Below are 22,575 nucleotides of genomic sequence, written 5' to 3'. Positions count from 1 at the left end.
AGATAATATAAAAATTGCTTCAGAAATCAATCTAGTCTATAACAAAGCTATTAAATTTATTTGAATTAGTTTCATAATCACTAAAAATATTTGTGATGATCTGACTTAATCTTTTTTTTTTTTTTTTTGCGGTGCGCGGGCCTCTCACTGCTGTGGCCTCTCCCGTTGCGGAGCACAGGCTCTGGACTCGCAGGCTCAGCAGCCATGGCTCACGGGCCTAGTTGCTCCATGGCATGTGGGATCCTCCCAGACCGGGGCACGAACCCGTGTCCTCTGCATCAGCAGGCGGACTCTCAACCACTGCGCCACCAGGGAAGCCCTGACTTAATCTTTTGAAATTATCAAAATCCCAATCAACTTGATTGGATTGCTAAGGAGCCCAAACACTCTCAAACAGAATATATTAAAGATACACCTTTAACAGTAATATGTAGAATTAACAGAATTAACGAAATACATCAAGTAACTCTTTACAAATGAATTAATATTAACTTTATCCCCCTTCTAGTTACCAGATGGTGAACTCACGTTTATTTGTAATTTAGATTAAGGCATGCAACACTCAACACATTTTCTGTTTTCCATTATGAAAAAGAATACGAAAGTTCTATGTGAAAATGTAATTTCACCATTTGAGACAACGTAATTTTAAGGAAAAGAGAGAAAGTGCCCCAAATGAAGTACCAAGTAAACTATTTCAATTATGTGTTTTTTCTTATTCCTGGTATGTCCTAATAGTTAACACATCACTGATTAGTCTTACTAACTGAAGTCTTCTAACATTGTATGCTTTGGCAAATTCATGCTCTGTTAACTTAATATCCTGCTACATTATATACACTAGCATAGAAACTGTATGTTAGATACCAAGTAGGGCAAATGCTACTTAATCCACATATTAGGTTGTATATAATAGGTTTGGAGGGCATAAATTAAATCCCACTAATTCTCAGTATGAAATATCTAACAGTTTTATTTGAATGAAAATTAAATCCCATCTCCAGAATCATGGAGAGGTGAAAAAATGTAACTATATTCTTTGGGTAAAAAAAGAAACCATTCTTGTAAACATTGAAGGCAGCTGACAGCACTAACATTTTCACTGTTAATTACTTGACATTTACAGGTGCACGTGAGAGACTGGGCAATGCTTTTTCCATGCCACTCACATAAGTTTAGTGCTAACCCTTGCCTTTAAACAGTCTGCAGGGGCTCTGCTACAGAATCTCACTGAATATAAAGCAGATGTAATGAGACACAGTCTTGTGATAAACGCTGGACCGTTAGTGACCCTTTAGCTTCCCTTGCACAGTTCCAACATCTGCCAAATGAACATGAGCTTACTTAACCTTCATTAATTCAACCAGATGTAAAGGGTCAATATATGTGAGCTGTCTTGAAAATTACAACTGCTCTATGGTCACACAATATTAGTCCGTTATAAATATTACCATAGTTTAAATAAAATGTCATGCGTTCTCTATTTTTTAAGTTTTGCCTTCTGAGCACCAAGCAAACAGTAGGTGCTGAATAAAATGCTAAATGATTGAAGAAAAACTAGCTTTTTGGATAGCACAGTCATCATTAAGAAACACGTGCAAGCAGTCTGAAAGCTGACCATTTTAAAGGCAAATATAATTTTTGTAATTTAAATAATCACCCCTTTATTCATTTGTTTAAAAATTTGAATTTTCATATAGGATCTTTCTCTAAGCAGAATATGCCTTTACATGCTTTTCTGTTCCCATAATGTAGATCATTTCCATTCGAGGCTGGTTTATCAGTGTTTAAAAAAATAAATTAAATAAATATTTATTGAGTACTTATAATGTACAAAGTGTTGTGCAAATTACTTATTCCGGCAGTTTTCCTTACTTCATTTTCTTTGACTAAACTGACACAAAATGAAAGTATTTGGATGGGCTTTTCTCATTTTCAACAAAATATTCTCCAAGACCTTCTAGCTGTCACACTTTCTGTTCCTGGGTCCACACATTGGAAATAGAAACACTCCCTAAAAATCCTCCTGACCCTGGGCTTCCCTGGTGGCGCAGTGGTTGAGAGTCCGCCTGCCGATGCAGGGGACACGGGTTCGTGCCCCGGTCCGGGAAGCTCCCACATGCCGTGGAGCAGCTGCGCCCGTGGGCCATGGCCGCTGAGCCTGCGCGTCCCGTCCGGAGCCTGTGCTCCGCAACGGGAGAGGCCACAACAGTGACAGGCCCGTGTACGGCAAAAAAAAAAAAAAATCCTCCTGACAAAAATTTTCTTCCTCAAGACATTTTCAATGAAGGGATAATAATGAGAAGGGCGGGGTGAGGGAAAAGAAAGAAGATGGTTCAAAGAACCACTACTTTAATCCACGACTATATAAATGAAATAAACATATTTAACTGGCTTTCTACATCGCAAAGAAGACTGGGCAATGCTTTTTCCATGCTACTCACACAAGTTTAGTGCTAAACCTTGCCTTTAAGCTGTCTGCAGGGGCCACGCTACAGAATCTCACAGGATATAAAGCAGATGTAATGAGATACATTTTTGTGATAAACTCCTTGGAAGAGGAGGTAAAAAGGGTCTTACTGGACCGCAGCAGTAGAATTAAAGATTCCTTTCAATGCCCTTCCACTGCAAACTGCTTGCATCCTTTTTTACTTCTGATGCATTCTGTGCTGTGGTTACTTCTATGCCTTTCCCCACCACTAGACAGTGAGCCCCGAGTGGACGATTCATTCACATTCTCGGTGGCATCAACAGTCTCTAGCCCGGCACAGGGTCACTGTCAAAATCATCTCCTTATAAGGACAAGTTTTTCTTCCAGCATAACTGAGTATTGTTTCAGTTACACATTGCTATTCTTAATAATCATTTAACTCTTGAGTATATGTATTAAGAGGTTTAAAGTATTATTTGGTTAACTAATATAGAAAACAGATTCGGGAGATGTGGAATGACATTCAAATATTTATAAAACTTTAAAAGTTAACTATCACTGTAACACTAAAACAGCATGCAATTCTTTTCATTTTCTAAGACCTACGCTCAATTTCATATATCAGAGACATAATATATAGTTTTAACTTTTCATTTTATATGGGAGTGTAGTTGATTAACAATGTTGGCAGCATATATGTTTGCATTATATTACTGTCCGCCATTATATAGCAGGTTGCCTTAAGTACAACTCGGTCACACTTTTGAAAGTTTCAGACATCTAGAACTGTTTCGAAATGTGTAAGGTTTGTAATAGATGAAACATGCCATGTCAAGCTTTGTTCTTACTATTAATGCCGTGATCCTTTTGAAAAGAATATGCGTCTCTGATTTAGGTATATTTCTCTCTCTCTCTCTCTCTCTCTCTCTCTCTCTCCCTCTCTCCCTTTTTCCCTCCCTCTCAATCCACACATACATGCATACACATTCACACCTACCCATGGACACTTTAAAAACAACTTTGTGTTTCAATACCAAAAACTCTCTTTTTAAAAACATCCACCTCTTTTTTATTATAAAAATTATGTAAGAAAATTATAGAAACTTTCATATGTAGAGTGAGGAAAATCAGCTCTAGGCAGCACACTATTAGCATAGGTCTTACAGCATAATATTTTAATAATGGTCATTTTTGAACTTTAAATGTAGCATTTTTTTACACAAAAAAAATTTCCAGAAAAATAGTAAATATTTTGGTTTTTTTAATATAAAACTTCTCCATGTAGTTAGAATCATATATAAATTTTAATTTCCACTATAAAAGCAACATTCATAGAAATGAGAAGTCATGACTGGCCAAATATAAATTCATTTAAATCCAAAATTAAAATTATACCAGAATAACCAAATCCAATATATTAACATAGATTCAATTTGGGGGGAAATTTATTTGATTTCACATTCCTTTTGAGTCCACCTTTCTTTTTTCCATAAATATAACCACATCTTAAGTTTATGAGTGTAAATAAAATGTCTAATGCAAGTCAAGAGTTCTTTTCCGGGCTTCCCTGGTGGCGCAGTGGTTGAGAGTCCGCCTGCCGATGCAGGGGACGCGGGTTCGTGCCCCGGTCTGGGAAGATCCCACATGCCGCGGAGCGGCTGGGCCCGTGAGCCATGGCCGCTGAGCCTGCGCGTCCGGCGCCTGTGCTCCGCAACGGGAGAGGCCACAATAGTGAGAGGCCCGCGTACCACAAAAAAAAAAAAAAAAAAGAGTTCTTTTCCTACTGTGCACATACAAAAATTGTTTGAATAATTCATTTTGCAAAATATAATAATATAACTCTATTTTTGAAATATATAAAGAATATTTTTATAATCAATAATAACCATTAAATAAAATCAAATCTAATATTGACTTTTGCATTTTTCAATGTGGTCATATCTAAATAAATTTTCAATTCTTTGCCAGGCATTTTCTTAAAGATCATCCTTTTGTATTTGTTTCCCCTCATTCTAACTTATTTTAAGTTATCTTTTTAAACAGAATAAAATTCTTACAGAATTAAACTACCAATATTTTACTTTCTAGCATGTATTAAATACCTTTTTTGTCACTATAAAATAGAAAATGATCCACATTCAATCTGAATGAGATCTTACCTTCTGGTTTGTTGTTTTTCCTCTTCAGCCATTTTTCTACAGTCTCTGCACTAACACTTTCAGATACAAATTCATCTAATACCTGGGGGTGAAGAGAAAGATATGCCTTCACTTTTTCATCTGTCAAACCTGTAAAAGAATTGAAAAGAATAAAATTAATCAATACGAAACCTTCATTTACATCAAAGATATAGAAAAATGACATTTATGCAGATTGATTTAGCATAGAAATATTTTTAAAAGATGTATATACATACAATGGACTATTATTCATCCATAAGAAGGAATGAAGTTCTGTTACAACATGGAGGAACCTTAAGAATGATATAGTAAATAAAATAAGCTAGACACAAAGGGCAAACATTATATGATTCCACTTATATGAAATATCTGGAACAGGTAAATTCATAGAGACAAAGTAGACTAGGGGCATCCAGGGGCCGAGGGACAGGAGAATGAGGAATTATTTGCTTAACGGGTACAGAATTTCTGCTTTGGGTAAAGACAAAGTTTGAGAAGTAGACAGGAGTGATGGTTGCACACATAGTGAGTATAATTAGTGCCATTGGATTATATCCTTGATATGGTTAAAATGGCAAATTGTGTGTTATTTATATTTTACCACTATGAAAAAGTAGGGGGAAAAGAGTAAAGTTAGAACTTTAGCAATTTTAAACTATAGATATTGCATCATGTTACACAGCTGTTTTGCAACAGTAAATTTCAGTGTCATATCTGAACTGATGCTGTATTCCACTGCTGTTCGGTTAAGCCTTGCAAAGTACTTCCACTTTTTTGTAAGTAATTGTCATAGATTTAAGACTTAAGGTAAGTGAAGCTCTAGCAACAGTATCAAATGGGAGAATAAAGCACTGGTACAATTTAGGTGCTAAAAAACATGCTTAATGAATAAGTTCTTATCTTTTACTGTTTACAACACAAATTCTCCTTTTTCTCAGGGTCACTAAATCCAATGATAAAACTAATGTTCAGTTCAAAATACTCGACATTTTTTCATTGATATTCAATATATGTAGTCAGTTTCACTGAAATAATTTTCATAGTCTAATAATAACGGCTGAATATACACAGAATTTTCAAGCAAAGAACTTTCACATATCTTCACTTAAAAAAATATAAAATTACATGTTTTCAAATTGATGCTTCATGTTGGTATGCCATTTCACTAAACAACTCAAAATCACAAATAGGCTATCAATAATTATTACTCAGTGACTGTAATTATTTGTACTACTGTACACTCTCTGTGAATTATTCAATAAATTACCATCCTTAAGGATGGTTAGGTGAAAAAGACAATGGAAAGTTGTACTTTTAGATGCAGAAAAGAGAAAACGCAAGTATATCTTTATGACTTCAGGGAATAGGCTGCATGTTTCTAGCACAGATAAGGCACAGAATTTATACATATTAATTAATTCTGCTGGGGACTAAAGCCACAACTGTGATTCTACAACAGACTGGTATTATTGAGAAGGCAACTGATTTATTTCAATGAATTCAGTGTTTAAAAAATCAATTTAAACTATATAGATATACAGATCTCTCATATATATAATATATATATAATTATGTAGTTGTATTAGATAAAAAAAAAAAAAAAAAAACAAGATCCAGCCCACGTTCACCCTGCAAAAGAGCCTCAGTGACGTAAAGTTCAATTTGAGAAATTCTACAAGGTGCTCAAGATAAGAGACTCATTAAAGTAAGAGAGAGAGCTCTCTTGACAAAGCAAGTTCGGGTCCCCAGATACAAAAGGCACAGAATATAGAAGTAAGCTGACAGCTGACTTGACCTCAAGAAGACAAAGCAATTTTCAGACTTTCATTATGTCCGTCATAGTGGTACATATTCAACGTTTGATTCCTTCTTAAAACTTCCTTCTATCACTTTTGTGACACAATATGGTTCTTATCCTAACTTCTATTTGCTCTTTACTTCTGCTTTCTCTACAATAATCTATGATGATGACAGCAAAATCTTATTATATTTTTAATCTCTAGTTTGGAAATTCTTCCATCACCTCAAGCTCCATCTTGACTCAAAACTACATGAGTCATCTCCTTCCCACTTATTCCCAAAGTGATTTTAACTCTCAACTTTCTGTGTTCTGTTACTATTACTCTCCGTTTTTTCCAGAAACCCAGGCTGAAAATATAAAGGCATAATTGACTCACTGTCATTTCATTTCATCTTAGTGCATATTATACAAGTCCTATTTGCCAAATTACATATCAGATAAAGGAACCGTATCTAAAATATACAAAGAATGCTTAAAACTCAACAAGAGGGCTTCCCTGGTGGCGCAGTGGTCGAGAGTCCGCCTGCCGATACAGGGGACGCGGGTTCATGCCCCGGTCTGGGAAGATCCCACATGCCGCGGAGTGGCTGGGCCCGTGAGCCATGGCCGCTGAGCCTGCGCGTCCGGAGCCTGTGCTCCGCAGCGGGAGAGGCCACAGCAGCGAGAGGCCCGCGTACCGCAAAAAAAAAACAACAAAAACTCAACAAGAAAAAAACACAATTAAAAATGAGTCAGAGCTGAATAGACACTTTGCAAAAGGAGCTATAGATATGGCAAATAAGAATATGCAAAGATGATCATTTGCGAGTTGAAGTTAAACAAAAATGAGATTCCACTACATACCTATGAGAATGGTTAAAATCCAAAAAACCTACTATCAGTTTCAGCAAGAATGAGGAGTAACAAAAATTCTCCTTCAGTGCTGGTACGAATGCAAAATGGTGGTCACTTTGGAAGACTGGCAGTCTCTTACCAAGCTAAATATAATCTTACCATATGACCCAGCAGTCACACTACCAAGTATTTACCCAACTGATTAACCCACACAAAACCTGCATGTGAAAGTTTAGAGCAGCTTTACGCATAATCGACCAAAATTGGAAATACCTAAGATGTCCTGCAAAAGTGGTTACCGGGGGGGAAGGGGGGGAGGCATAAATTGAGAGACTGGGATTGACATATACACACTATACTACTATACAGAAAATAGATAACTAATAAGAACCTGCTGTAGAGCACAGGGAACTCTACTCAATACTCTGTAATGACCTGTATGGGAAAAGAACCTAAAAAAGAATGGATATATGTGTATGTATAACTGATTCACTTTGCTGTACAACAGAAACCAACACAACATTGTAAATCAACTATACCCCAATAACATTTTTTAAATAAATAAAATTTAAAAAAATTAAAAAGGTTTAAAGAAGGCAAGTTGGATACATCAGTTGTGCCATAACCATATAATTAAATATTATTTAGCAACGAGGAGAAATGAGCTAGCAAGCCATGAAAAGACATGGATTAGCCTTAAATGCATATTACCAAGTACAAAAAGCTAGTCTGAAAAGGCTGCATGTTGTATAATTCTAATGATGCAACATTCTGGAAAAGGCAAAATTACAGAAAAAGATAGTAAAAAGATCACTGGTTGCCAGGTGTGAGAGGCAAAGGGTGGAACCCTCATGAATGGCATTAGTGCCTTATAGAAGTGGATCCGAAGAGATCCCAAGCCCCTTTCCACCATGCGGGAACATAGAAACTCTGTGATTCAGAAGAGGGTCCTCACTCAACCAAGGTGCACCATGGCCTTGGACTTCCCAGCCTCCAGAACTGTGAAAAACAGATTTCTGTTGTTTGTAAGCCACCCAGTCTGTGGTATTCTGTTATAGCAGCCTGAATGGACTAAGAGAATCCATGAGTTCATACTGATATAAATAAATGACTGAATAAATAAATGAACAAACAGAGGAGAGTAGACAAATCTTCCACACAGAAGAATTCCAAATAATTTATGCAGATACTCTGCCCTCAAGAAGGTGCAGCATTACTCCCCACTCCGTGACACTTATTTTGTATAAATTACCCAAAATATTTTTTAAAGATCAATTGAGTCATAAATGAGCTGTGATGTCTAAGTAAACTTCTAAAGAAATTAATCAAATCCTGGATTTAAGTACGTAGGAGAGAATGGGATGGAAAATAGACCATTTTGGTTGTAAAATCCTTTTAGAGTGCAAATGTTATTACATAGCTTGATATCTCAAATGTCTCAAAATACCTAATTACAATTTTTCTCCCCAAGTTACCATTCACATTTCATGAAAATAACTACCGCCTTCAACATGAGAATGGCAGGGGGAGTCATTATGTCTTGGTGATTAAAAGTGATAAAAAGCAAAAGTTAGTTTCCTCATTTCACCTATTCACCTGGGCCTGAGCCTGGCCAAAGCACCTAAACTCTCTCAGCCTGGCTTCTTATTTGTATGGGAATGGGATTTGAATAGGAATGAGAACAATAATATCTATCTCACAGTGTCACAATAATTCAATGAGCGAATCCACATACAGCATTTTTGCTGAGTACATTTACTAGTATCGATAGTACCAAAAAGTCATTTTTCACCTGTATGAAAGCCAATTCTTGGATTTTCCACAGAATCAAATCACAGGTTTGTAACTTTTCATTTCTTTAGCATTGAAACTCCAAACTTTCTAAAATGTCCATTTTTCGTTTTATCGTTTAAAGTATGCTCAACTTTCTTAGCCAACAAAAGCACTTTTTTCTAATATTTTATCCATTTTTACTTCCTATTAACATGCAATTTTGCAAAGGACCTTTGGGCCAACACAGGACCAACCCAGAATAGAAGACACTGAAATAATTATCCACACTCCTGGAAAACGGCAGGTGTATGGATGATGAAATCATTCTTCTTTTGTTTTTGTCTGACTTTGGTTTAATGTTTCCATAGCTTCTCATGGCCTGTACATTTTGTTTATGTCCATAAAAGACTTGGTTAGTGTTTCTTTGAAACAAACCCAATGAAAGCAGTGGGCTCAGACCACAGCTGTCATTAGCACACACTAGCATCCAGTGATTAAAACTTTGCCACCAATAATCCACACAGTGAATCACACAGATAGATACTAATGTCTATTCCAAGGTAACATGAACATTTGAACCAATATATTTAAAAATACTTCATTTCCACTAATGAACTACATTCTCTCATCTATGCAATAGTTTGCCTGCATACAGATTATAAGATGCTATTATCACATATAAAGACAAATTAATAATCATTTTTAAAACCATCAAATATCCAAGTGTTTGAGTTTCTAATTCTCAATGTATTTTTTTAATTGGGGTATAGTTGCTTTACAATGTTGTGTTAGTTTCTGTTGCATAACGAAGTGAATCAGCTGTATACATCCCCTCCCTCCTGTAGGTCCCTCTCACCCCTCCCCCGCATCCCACCCATCTAGGTCACCACAGAGCACCGAGCTGAGCTCCCCGTGCTATACAGCAGGTTCCCCCTAGCTATCTGTTTTATACATGGCAGTGCACATATGTCAATCCCAATCTACCAGTTCATCCCACCCTCTCTTCCCTGCCCCACATCCACACATCCATTCTCTATGCCTGCCTCTCTATTCCTGCCCTGCAAATAGGGTCACCTGTACCATTTTTCTAGATATTTTTTGACCAGGTTGTTTGCATAAACCTCGACCCTGGTAGGTCTACATGCTGCAGTTATAGTTGTTCAGTATTTTCATAGGTTTCTTTATCCTATAGGTTCCCCCTCTATCTTTTTTGTTTTCCCCATATATTTATTACTGAAGAAAACAGAACTTTTGTTCTATGGTTTTCTAGAGTTTGGAGTTTTCTGACCGTACCCCTGTTGTGTTGTTTAGCATGTTCATCTTCCCTCTGCATTTCCTGAAAACTGAAATTAGATCTAGAGACCTCAGCAGATTGAGGTTCAACACGCAGGTGAGTAGTCAATTTTTATAAGCGGCATTGTATTCTTCTGTCAAAAGGTTGACACCATCTGGCTGTCTCTCTTTGTGACATTAGCAGCACTGATGATCTACGAGCTATTGATTCATTATGCCTTGAAAATGGTGGTTTCCTAATTCTGTAATGCCTTTTCCATGTACTAGCTGAAATAATACAAAGAGAAACTTCACCTCATCTAGTATTTGGTTAGTTCATTGAGATAAGACAGGATAAATTTGTTCCACTTTATTTACCAGTTTTCACAATGAGTTGGTTCAGTAGCATTCTCCTGTAGGTGAGGAACTAAAAATACTACTACTATGAACCCATAGATTTGAACAAATTTGATCTGTTTCTTCCATTGTAATTATTTTCCTTGCTGGTATTCAAACTGTCCCATCCTTTGGCCAGTGGAAGGAGCCTCTTCAGGCTGCTTCCCAAGTCACTGTGACAAGAATCCAGTAGCTCTTGACGGCTTCCTTACAATCTGCGAGGATAGGGTGTTTCAGGTTCAGCTCGTACATTTTCTGCCCCAGATATGGATACAGACAATTTTCCTTAGGATCTCTGGTTCCTTTTGGTGGGCAGTGGTGTTTCAGTTCCAGGAATGATGGACTAGATTACATAACTACTCATTTGTTTTTATCATACAATACACATGTAACAGTATGAGTGCTGTAAACAGATAAGGTGGGTTTTTTTCTCCTTTAGTATATATCTCACTAGAAATGTACAAATTACTATATTTTAAAGTCACTTGGAATATTCTTCTCTCTGATTTTGTCACCAACTGGATACACATTTAGGTTCACCAGATATACCTGTAAATGTGTCTTTATAACTAATTATTATTCTAAAAGTGGGTATCTACATGCTGAAGAACTTTTTATTTCTGAAATCTTACCATCTTTATATTCATAAAAAATTAGAAAATCCCTTTCAAATCAGAGGCTAAAGAACTATTGTTTTTCTCACTCAGAGGGATACTTTTAAGTTAATTATAAGTACTAAAGGATCTGTTGTTAGAAATAAGAAAAAGCACAATTTTTCAAGTATTAATTCTGCTATCTTAATTTGTGGAGAAAAATCCCAATACATGTCCGTATTCTTTTCTTAAAAAGCAGTCAAAATCATACGGCAGGAGCCCAGCACCCTCCTACCGCCCACCCCTGTTCCTGAGCTGTGGTTCCTGAGCCCCATTCCACAGTGCCCTTATGTTACCCTAACTCAGGTCTTCTCAATCTTAAAAGAATTCTTTCCTCTCAGATTAGGGGTCTTATCATCAAGTCTTCTCCTGCCCCATTATCTCACTGTAGTTCATCTCGGCTAGACTAGAAGAAACCGTATACTTTAAAATTCTAAGGTATACATTACTAATAGTGCTTTCTCTGATTGATCACAATAATTGTCTCAATTTTATAATTTCCCTATGTTTACTCCAGGCGTGAAGAATAAGTAAATACTTTTCAGATTCTTAAAGTCGTAATTCAACCGTAAGATAGCATTTGATTAAAAATAAACAACCAGGGCTTCCCTGGTGGTGCAGTGGTTGGGAGTCCGCCTGCCGATGCAGGGGACATGGGTTCGTGCCCCGGTCCGGGAAGATCCCACATGCCGCGGAACGGCTGGGCCCGTGAGCCATGGCCGCTGAGCCTGCACGTCCGGAGCCTGTGCTCCGCAACGGGAGAGGCCACAGCAGTGAGAGGCCCACATACCACCAAAAAAAAAAAAAAAAAACCAAAAAAAACCAAACCAAAACAAAACAAAACCTCTCATGCTATTAAATATTGTGCTATATTAGCTCAATTGTCAAAGAATAACCTGAACTGTGAGGGGGCTGAAACGCATGTCACGTGAGGAGTCAGGGAATGACTACAAATGCTTAGTTGGGAGAACACAAGATCCCTGGTGGACACTATTACTGCTTAATCTGAATGCTGTTAAGTAAAAAAGGTTAAGAAATTTGGATTGGTTTTTCTTTTCTGTTTTTTGTTTTCCATGTATGAACCCAGGGGACAAAACTAGAATTAACATTTTAGGAAACCAAATTGTACTTCGATATCGGGCAGAAATTTTTAGGATATAAAAGCTTCTGTAACTGGGTCTGGAGGTTCAGGAGAGGGGAATCCAGTGGACTCCACCTTACAGTCTGAGGTGTCATCACATTCTCACACTATCCAGGAGAGAGGCGTATATAACAATTTACTGCAAAAATAATTCTATTAGCTTCAAAAGACAATTCCAAAATACATGTCTTAAAGAGCAAATATTCTAAATGTACAGTAATCATTTTCGTGCCTTAATAACAAAATCTGTCAAGTTAAAACAAGATATCTCATGTCATACTAAGCAGTGGCGGACAGTCACGGTGCTCAATGGCAACGCTTTGCGAAGTTGTCTGTGCGTGTGTGTGTGTGTGTTCACACAAGTTGCAGGTAAGCGTTCTCCTGGGTGGTATGTGTATGCTTTTAAGCATGACCTTCTGTGTTTATTCCCCAACACAAACTTTGTACACCTTCTCCCTACTGGTTATTGATCTCGCTTCACCTCTGCTCCAACCACTTAATCTCCTTCCCTCACAAAACGATAAACCAGCTAAGAGCCTTCGTTAATCACGGCTGGCCTCACTGCAACGCTCTCTCTGCATATGATTCTATGCTACAACGGTGGCATGTATTAGTTCACTGAAGCCCCAGAGCATCATGTATCTGGCACATAGTAAATGATCAATAAATATTGGTTGAAAAATAAATCCTAATCTTCAAAGTATAAAAAAGGAAAATGAGCACAGGGAAGTAATTGAATTAGTTTTCTCTTCACCACAAAAGCAGTAATTAAGGTTGGAACAAAGATACAAGCCCAAGAGCTTACCTCTTAAAGGCAAACTGCCTCTTGTTTTTGACACTTTCTCCATCTGAGCTTATCATACCTTAACGGGATTGCTACTGATCAGTGCTGCCTCCCAGTCTGGAGTGATATTACACACGTTACTTCAAATTATAAACTGAGAAATCTGACTGCTAAACCTCAGACTTTGATAAGAAGGCAGGAAGAAATCTTTGGAGCAGAAACCACCTGGAACCACAGGCTAGCCCTGAAAATAAGTCTAATTTGAGATCCCACGTTCCCCCATCTTCCTCTGTTTCCTCAAATGCGCCAAGCCCTTCCCCATCTGTGGTCTCTGCTGATGTCTGCCCACTCTTCACCTGGCTAAGCGAGACGTCTCACCAATTTCAAAGCAACTTCCCCAGAGGCAACTTCCCTGACCACACACTCTACATTCACTGCCCTTTCCGTGATTCTCTCATACTCCAAATCACTCACCCCAAGCTGAAGTCCCTATTTATTTATTGTTCCCTTTTTTTTTTTTTTTTTTTTCGGTACACGGGCCTCTCACTGCTGTGGCCTCTCCCGTTGCGGAGCACAGGCTCCGGACGCGCAGGCTCAGCGGCCATGGCTCACGGGCCCAGCCACTCCGCGGCATGTGGGATCTTCCCGGACAGGGGCACGAACCCACGTCCGCTGCATCGGCAGGCGGACTCTCAACCACTGCGCCACCAGGGAAGCCCTATTGTTCTCTTATTAAACGTCAGCCTCTCCTGGTAGACTATAAGCTCCATGAGGACAGCTGATCTGTCTCATTCTCCACTGTCCACAGAGCACAGTCCCTGGCTCCGTGCAGAAGAGACTTGACAGCGGGCCTGAAACTGTTCTGAGAGGCTGCTTGCAAGGCTGGCACCTGGGAACTCGGCCCTGAGAGTGTTTCCAGCAGCCGCTGGCCTAGCCTGCTTGTGCAAACAGTATGATTTATGCCAAACACCTGCTCTCCTTCTGGGAGGCTGCAATGCTGGACAGTGACAGGCAGAGGGTGCCTATGCGAGGAGCCCCCAGCAGGAACTCTGGGTACTGAGTCTCTAATGAGTTTCCCTAGTAGACAGCACGTCATACGTGTTGTCACAGTCGTTGCTGGAAGAATTGTCCGAGTCCTGTGTGGCTCCCCTGTGGCTCTTGAAAGCTCGTGCCCGATCCCCCCCACCCCCGTCTTCACCCTGTGCACCATTCCCCTTTGCTGATTTGGCACTTTTGCTATAAGAAACCTTAACCATAAGCATGACTATGTGTTCTGGAGTCCTCCTAGCAAATCACCAAACTCAGAAGTAGTCTTGGGAATCCCCAACACAGGGACCATCATCAATTAGTGAACTAATCCATGAGTCATCGTTTTTCTCACGTGATTTCACAGATGTGCAGATGTGCTGCTGCAAACTGTGCCCAGCCCTGCAAGATCACAGATGCACCCAGGCCAGAAAGCAAGTGTCCAAGCAATGGACCCCACCTCTCAGTAGCCCACAGCTCCCACTCAAGTTCCCAATCCTCCCTGAGACCAGATGAGATTCGTTGCTTTCTTTTACACTACCTTCACGTTTATTTTTCCATCCAAACGGTTTGAATGTCTATATGAAGTTTTCTGAAAAACAAGAATTTCTTTACTTCTTGAATATGTTTTTCTAATTCTGACACCTTTCAATCCACCTATAATGTAGCTCCAATTCTGGAAACAGATCCCTGTGTATACTATAATATGAAATCTTTACATCAAAGTTCTAGCCCACAATGGGCTGGTGTACGTGAGTTTATAAACATAAGGATTTTTACAGCAGTTCCTTCTTGCCATTTATCAAATAAAGGAAGGGTTTAATGGGCTCTAAAGTTAATTTCCATTTTGGCTTCTTTATTTAGAAAGGCAAAGTCCTTTATATGCAATGAATAAAGGTTAAAATGTGAGAGATGTAAATGGTTTTCAATATCATTAAAATAGCTCCAAAGTTATAATAAAAACAAATAGATGAGATGCTTTTTTGGAGTTCTGTCAAACCCCATAGCCAGTGATATCATTCTTTTTTAACCAAGGAGGAAAATAAAAGCAAATGCCATGTCATTTTTCACAGAACTAAAAGAAAACTCTAAAATTCATAGGATCCACTCCCAATGAGCCAAAGCAATCCTGAGAAAGAACAGCAAAGCTAGAGACACCACTATCCCTGATTTCAAACTTTATTACAAAGTTATACTAATCAAAACAGTATGGTACTGACATAAAAACACATACACGGACCAATGGAACAGAGCTGACAGCCCAGATGTAAACCTTCAAATATACAGTCAGCTAATATTTGACAAGGGAGTCTAGAAGACTCAATGGGGAAAAGACAGTCTCTTCAATAAACAGGGTTGGGAAAACTGGATGACCACACACAGAAAAATGAAAGTGGACCCCTACCTTACACCACCCACAAAAATTAACTCATCAAAATACATTAAAGACTTAAATGTAAGACCTGAAACCATAAAACATCTAGAAGAACACAAAGGGAAAAGAAAGCTTCTTGACATTGTTGTTGGCAAAGTTATTCTGGATATGACACCAAAAGCACAAGCAATAGAGGCAAAAATAAAATAGTGGGACTACATCCAACTGAAAAGCTTCTGCACAGCAGAAACAATCAGCAAAACAAAAAGGTAACCCACAGAATTGGAGAAAATATTTGTAAACTCTCTGATAAATGGTTAATATCCAAAATATATAAGAAATTCATACAACTCAATAGCAAAAACAAATCCAATTAAAAAATGAGCAAAGGACTTGAATAGTCATTTTTCCAAGGGAAACATACAAATGGTCAGTAGATGAGTACATAAAAAGGTACTAAATATCACTAATCATCAGGGAAATGAAAATGAAAACTACAGTGAAGTATCACCTCACACCTGTTAGTACAGCTATCATCAAAATGACAAGAGATGAAAAGTGTTGGCGAAAAGGGAACACTTGTGCACTGTTGGTGGAATGTAAATTGGTGCAGCCATTACGGAAAACAGTGTGAAGTTTCCTCAAAAAATTAAAAATAGAACTAATATATGATCCAGCAGTCCTACTCCTGGGTATATATCTGAAGGAAATAAATGCTATCTTGAAGAGATCTATCTGTACCACCATCTTCTTTGCAGCACTATTCATAATAGCCAAGTCGTGGAAACGACCTTGAGTGTCCATCAACAGATGAATGGATAAAGAAGATGTGATACACACACACACACACACACACTCACACACACACACACACAGAGGAATATTATTCAGCCATAAAAAGGAAAGAAATCCTGCCTTTTGTGACAACATGGATGGACCTTGAAGGCATTATGCTAAGTTAAATAAGACAGAGAAAGACAAATACTGTATGATTTCATTTGTATGTGGAATCTAAAAAAGCCAGACTCAAAGAGAGAGTATTGGTTGTTGCTAAGAGCTCGCGGGTCGGGGATATGGGAGATATTGGTCAACGGGGTCCAACTATAAGATGAGTTAGTGAATAAATTCTGGGGATCCAATATACAGTGTTGTGACTGTAATTAACAACACCATATTATATACTTAAAAGTTGTTGAGAGTAGATCTTAAAAGTTATCACACACACACAAAAAGGTAATTATGTGAGGGGATAGAGGTGTTAACTAACCTTATCGTGGTAATCATTTCTCAATAAATACATATCTGAAGACATCACGTTGTATACCTTACAGATACATGTGAGTCAATAATACCTCAATAAAGCTAAAAAAATATTTAAATGCCTTGTAATCATTATTCTTGCCTTCTATCTGTCTATCTATATAACCTAAATAATTCCTTCCTACCCAAGTACCTTCTTACTGAAAGAAGATTTGCCTATGCCCTAAAAAGGAGTCAATTAATGAACCTTAATTGAACATACTGCTGGGATTTTGACCTACCTAATTGATTGCTCATTTCAAGTGAATTAACAGCCTGAAGGGTGCCTTGGCTGCAAAGAAGACATCGTTTTCATTGTTCGTAATTTGCATTTATCAGAAGGCAAATCCCACACTGCTGTATTTCTAAACCAAAATGAAATTATGTTTTCCCTTGGCTGAGGATATCGATGAAAGTTTCTTTAACTGAGAAAGCCAAATAAAACCTTCAGCTGCTCAAAGTGATAAGACATAGAGGAAAACAATGATTTTGGAGTAGAACCACAAGGAAGGCTTAAGACACCAACCTTTACCCTTCTCCTGACTCAGAAAACACCACCAGCAAAGAGAAAGCCTACAACAGAGGCAGCCTTTCAGGCACACACCTTGTAGCACAAAGGGTTTAAGACGCTCACCCGTTTAACTCAGGTTCACCTGTAAACGTACAGTAACCTGTGGGAGGCAGCATGCCTTGGTCCTCCAGGTTCTGAGTCACCAGATGTATGCTGAAGCACAGGCTTATGTTCCTTAAGCAAAAGCCACTTAAACTGCTAAGCCTTGTTGGCCTCACAACGAAAGATGAGCCCAATAACAGTACCTACCCCACAAGGACACAATACATGCAAAGATCTGAACGTACGATAAGTGATTAATGAATAATTATCCACCTTCATCAAAACAGTGGGCACCTTTATATCAAGAAATATTATGAGATTTAAGATTTTTACAGGTATCTAATCATGCTACTGTTTAAATGCAATTTGACTTCACAAAACCTTTATTTACCTAAAGACCGTTTCATCTAGGTGTGTTTCAGAATAGTAACACATTTTATACATACCCATGAGTGCTTAAACTGAGAACTATCAAATCCATAAATTGTCTCGCTAACCACCGTATTAACCAGAATGTGTATTTGAACACTAAACTCAAAGGGACCAAAGCAGGTCTAATTTGAGAGCTTCCAGGAAGGCAGGACCACACAGCGATGGATGCCAAAGCCCGGGTTAAGCCAATTAGATACTGGAGAGGGCCAGAGCGGTGTGGAGGCCATGGGCAAGTCTATAAGCACAGCCCACAGCGTGCGGAGGGGATAAAGTCAGCTGAAGACAAATCTCTAAGTGAACTCTGAGGGACTTCAGAAAGGAGTAGAAAGAGGGGTAGTCAGACAGATAACCACGCTGCAAGGCTGGTAAGGTACATTAACTGAACACAGAGTTTGGCTGACATGATTAGTTCTAAACACTGAGATTCATTTATTCACTCAATAAGTGTTCCTTGAGAGCCTATTATGAGCCAGCATATCTATGTGGTTGATATACAATAAACAAACAATATCCTTACCCTTATAAAGTTTTAAAATTCTCTTTAATCCTGGGTAAGGCCAGCCAACACGAACTAGTGACAAATTAAAAAGACAGTGAAGCAGTAGGATACATCAAAGGTGACTCCACCATTTCTAGCTTAGGTAACGGACAGTCATAGGAGATACAGGAGTTAGTGAAAGATGCGTGGAAAAGAAAATGGTTTTGGTTTGAGATCTGCTGAAATGCAGTTGCCTATCAGATTACCTATGTGGTGATTTCCAGTAAGCAGTAGGAAATATAAATCTGCAGCTCAGAAGAAGGAAGTAGAAGCTAAGAGGTGTACACTTTGGAAGTCACTCATATTGATGACAGATTTACAAATGGACTAGATTTCTCAGGAATACTGCACTGCGTCATACATAGCAAAAGAAAATGCTCATTCCCATCCCTATACTATTTTTTAAATCATGGAGGGAAGCTGTATTATACACTGTCTCATTAGAAAGATTAAGTCATTCTAGAAAAACGTAAAACACGTATGTATAGGTTTTTGTCAGTTGGATTGCATAGTAAATACTTTGATCAGTCCCTCTTTATTCAAATCATCAAGATTCAAAATCACAGACATACTCACTTACAGAAAACCCTTTTGTGACAGCCACAATTCTAAGATGCCCATAAGATTTTCCTCTGGTGTACGCACCCTGCATAATTTGCAGGACTGAAAATGATGGATTTTACTCTCATGATTAGATTATGTTACATTGTAGATTGGCCTTAAAATAGGAAGATTAGCCAGTTGGGTCTGACCTAATCACACGAACCCTTGAAGAACAAATAATTTTCTCTGCTGGTGGCAGAAAGGGCAGTTCTAGATTCAAGCACAAGAAAGATTCAGAGCTCCACTGCCGCCTTGAAGACAGAGGGCCATGCGTCAAGGAATGCAGTCAAACTCTGGGGGCCCAGCAAGGAAAGGGGACCTTGGTCCTACTGCCACAGGAACTGCCTTCTGCCAATGATGAGATCGAGTTTAGGAAGCTGAACTTTCCCCAGAGCCTCCAGATGAGAACTCAGTAAGGTGAACACCTTAATTTTAGCCTTGTGATACCCTAAGCAAAAAAAAAAAAGTCACACAACACCAGACTGTTGGTCCACAGAACCGTGAGCTGATAAATGGGCATTGTTTTAAATCACTAAATTTGTGGCATTTGTTATGCAAAAGTAGTAAATACTCCTTTGAAAGTTGGATTATTCTTAACATGAATCCACTTAAAAGTAAAAAGGAATATAATACAGTTCCCAAACTACGGGACCCGTATACAGTTTAACAAAAAGCATAACTGCCAACTGTTGTTAAAGTTTAAAAAATTTTTTGTTTAATGGAAGTTCAAACTTGGAAAAGTAAATCTCTACTTTCCCAAGCTCACGTTAGCACTGAAAGACACTAACAGTTCTGAGGAATATGTACATGATTCTGAGGGAACACACCAACAGGTGGTGGAACATTCCTGACAGGTTATAGTTTGTGAAAACTAGCATTCACAAAACTAGCTACTGTAACACTCCCAGCAGACCATAACAAGCATTCGATCCAGGATTCTTGAAAAGCCCATGCAGAAGACCCTATCAGGTATTCAGTTACATGACAGCACAATTAGGAAAACACATTCCAAAAGTAACAGCATAAAGGAGATGTATTAGTCAGCTTGGACTGTCATAACAAAATATCACAGACTGGGCAGCTTAAATACAGAAGTTTATTTTCTCACGGTTCTAGAGACTGGGGAGCCCAAGGTCAAGGTTCCATCAGAGTTTGGTTTCTGGAGAGGCCGCCCTCACATGGTGGAGAGAGAACAGTAGTTATCTGGTATCTCCTCTTGTAGGGACACTAATCCCATGGAATTAGGGGCCCACTCTTATAACCTCATTTAACCTGAATTATGTCCTTACTGTAAATACAGTCCCAGTAAAGATTAGGGCTTCAACATATGAATTTTGGGGAAACATAATTCAGTCCACAGCAGCAGAGATTTCCAATCCAAGTATCTTAAATTAGTTCAATTTGTGGTATAATATTATTCAAAAAGGTTTCTTAAATTTTCTTGAATTTTAAAATAACAATGAATGCAAAAAGTGGGCAAATATCATAAATTTAAGTTAGAAAGGGGGTTAAATACCTAACTGAGTGAGGATAAGTGGTTAAAAGGTGTTCATATCAAAGGCTCAATTAGCAGACACAGCAGGTACATAAGGAATAGCCCACGGGAGGATAACCCTGTGAAAAGTTAAACAGTTAGCAAATTACTGAGAATAAATTTTTTTAAAAAGCATATGGTTCCACTGGTGAACTATCTAAAATATTTAAGAAGAAAATAATACCAATCCCACACAAAGCCAAGAGGGAAGATTTCCCAACTCCTGTTATGAGGCATTTTATTTTACCCTCATACCAAACATAAATATGCCTCATGAATGCAGAGCAAAAATCCTTAATAAAATATTAGCAAATTAGGGCTTCCCTGATGGCGCAGTGGTTAAGAATCCGCCTGCCAATGCAAGGGACACGGGTTCGAGCCCTGATCCGGGAAGATCCCACATGCCGTGGAGCAACTAAGCTCGTGTGCCACAACTACTGATCCTGCGCTCTAGAGCCTGCAAGCCACAACTACTGAAGCCCACACGCCTAGAGCCCGTGCTCCGCTACAAGGGAAGCCACAGCAATGAGAAGCCCGTGCACTGCAATGAAGAGCAGCCCCCACTCGCCGCAACTAGAGAAAGCCTGCGTGCAGCAACGAAGACCCAACGCAGCCAAAATAAATAATAAATAAAATAAATAAATTTTAAAATACATATATTAGCAAATTAAACCCAACAATATATATAAAGGAATATACAATCAAGAGGGTCTTATCCTAGGAATGTAAGGTTTGTATAACATCCAAAAATAAATTAACATAACATAGCAAGTTAATACTCATAACAATAAAGTTATGATACAAAATCATACAATCACCTATATCGATACAGGTGAAGTTACATGACAAAATCCAACATCCACTCATGATATAGAAACAGAAGGAGATTTCCTCAACCAGATAAAAGGCATCTATAAAAAACCTATAGCAAAAGCCATAGTTCATGGTAAAAAACTGAATGCTTTTCTAAGACAAGGAACAAGGCAAAGATGTCTGCTCTCACCACTTCTATTCAACATTGTACTGAAGGTTCCAGTCAGTATACTAACGCAAGAAAAAAAATGTAATGACTCAAGAAAAAAAGTAAAAACATACAGATTAGAAAGGAAGAGGGAAAGCTGTCTTTATTCACAAACAACACACATAACCTTGTAGGTAGAAAATCCTCAAGTATCTACAAGAAACTACTAGAACAAACAAGCATATTTAGCAGGGTCACAGGATACAAATAAATATGTAAAAGTCAATTATTTTTCTAAACACTAGTAGGAAGTAATTAAAAAATGAACTAAAACAATAGCATCATAAAGAATAAAACATGTAGAAACAACTTTAACAAAATAAATTTAAGATCCATACATTGAAAACTAGAAACACAGCAAATACAAATTAAAGAACACTTAAATAGAGAGATATACTATATATACTGATGACAAGCCTCGGTATCATTAAGGTATTTATTCTCTCCAAACTGATCTACAGCTTTTTATAAGAAATTGCTATGGATTCAAAAGACCTAGAATAACCAGAACAATCTTGAAAATGGAAAAAAGATAAGACTTATATACCGAAGTTTGACACTGACTATAAAGTTACAATAGTATGTCTTAAAAACAAATTAATAATACACTCATGTTACAACATTCTATCTAAAATTGTTTAATCCACATATTTCCAAAATAAGACTTTTCCAAAACCTTCCCCTTGACGGTTTCCATCATCTCTATAAATGAAAACTCCATTCTCTGACTTTCTCAGGCCAAAATCTCTCTAGTCAGCCTTAACTCCCCTCTCTGTCACTAAGTCCAGTGGGCTCTAAATCGAGAATCCAACCACTCAATACCTTTACTCTTGCTGTCCAGGTTCTAGCCACAAGCTCACTCACCCACA

The 22,575-nt window shown here is 38.2% G+C and overlaps 1 protein-coding gene across 1 annotated transcript in view; it reads right to left on the bottom strand.

Annotated features, from left to right (window-relative positions):
• Positions 1-22,575, bottom strand: part of PDE10A (phosphodiesterase 10A) — a 580,174-nt gene that overhangs the window by 170,836 nt on the left and 386,763 nt on the right. The window contains 1 exon segment of the mRNA XM_060167479.1: positions 4,591-4,719. Within this exon segment, the coding sequence (XP_060023462.1) occupies positions 4,591-4,719 (129 nt within the window).

This window comes from Lagenorhynchus albirostris, chromosome 12, assembly GCF_949774975.1.
Source record: "Lagenorhynchus albirostris chromosome 12, mLagAlb1.1, whole genome shotgun sequence".
NCBI classification, from domain to species: domain Eukaryota; kingdom Metazoa; phylum Chordata; class Mammalia; order Artiodactyla; family Delphinidae; genus Lagenorhynchus; species Lagenorhynchus albirostris.
The sequence above is the reverse complement of the archived record's forward strand: the minus strand, read 5'-3'. Positions and strand labels throughout refer to the sequence as shown.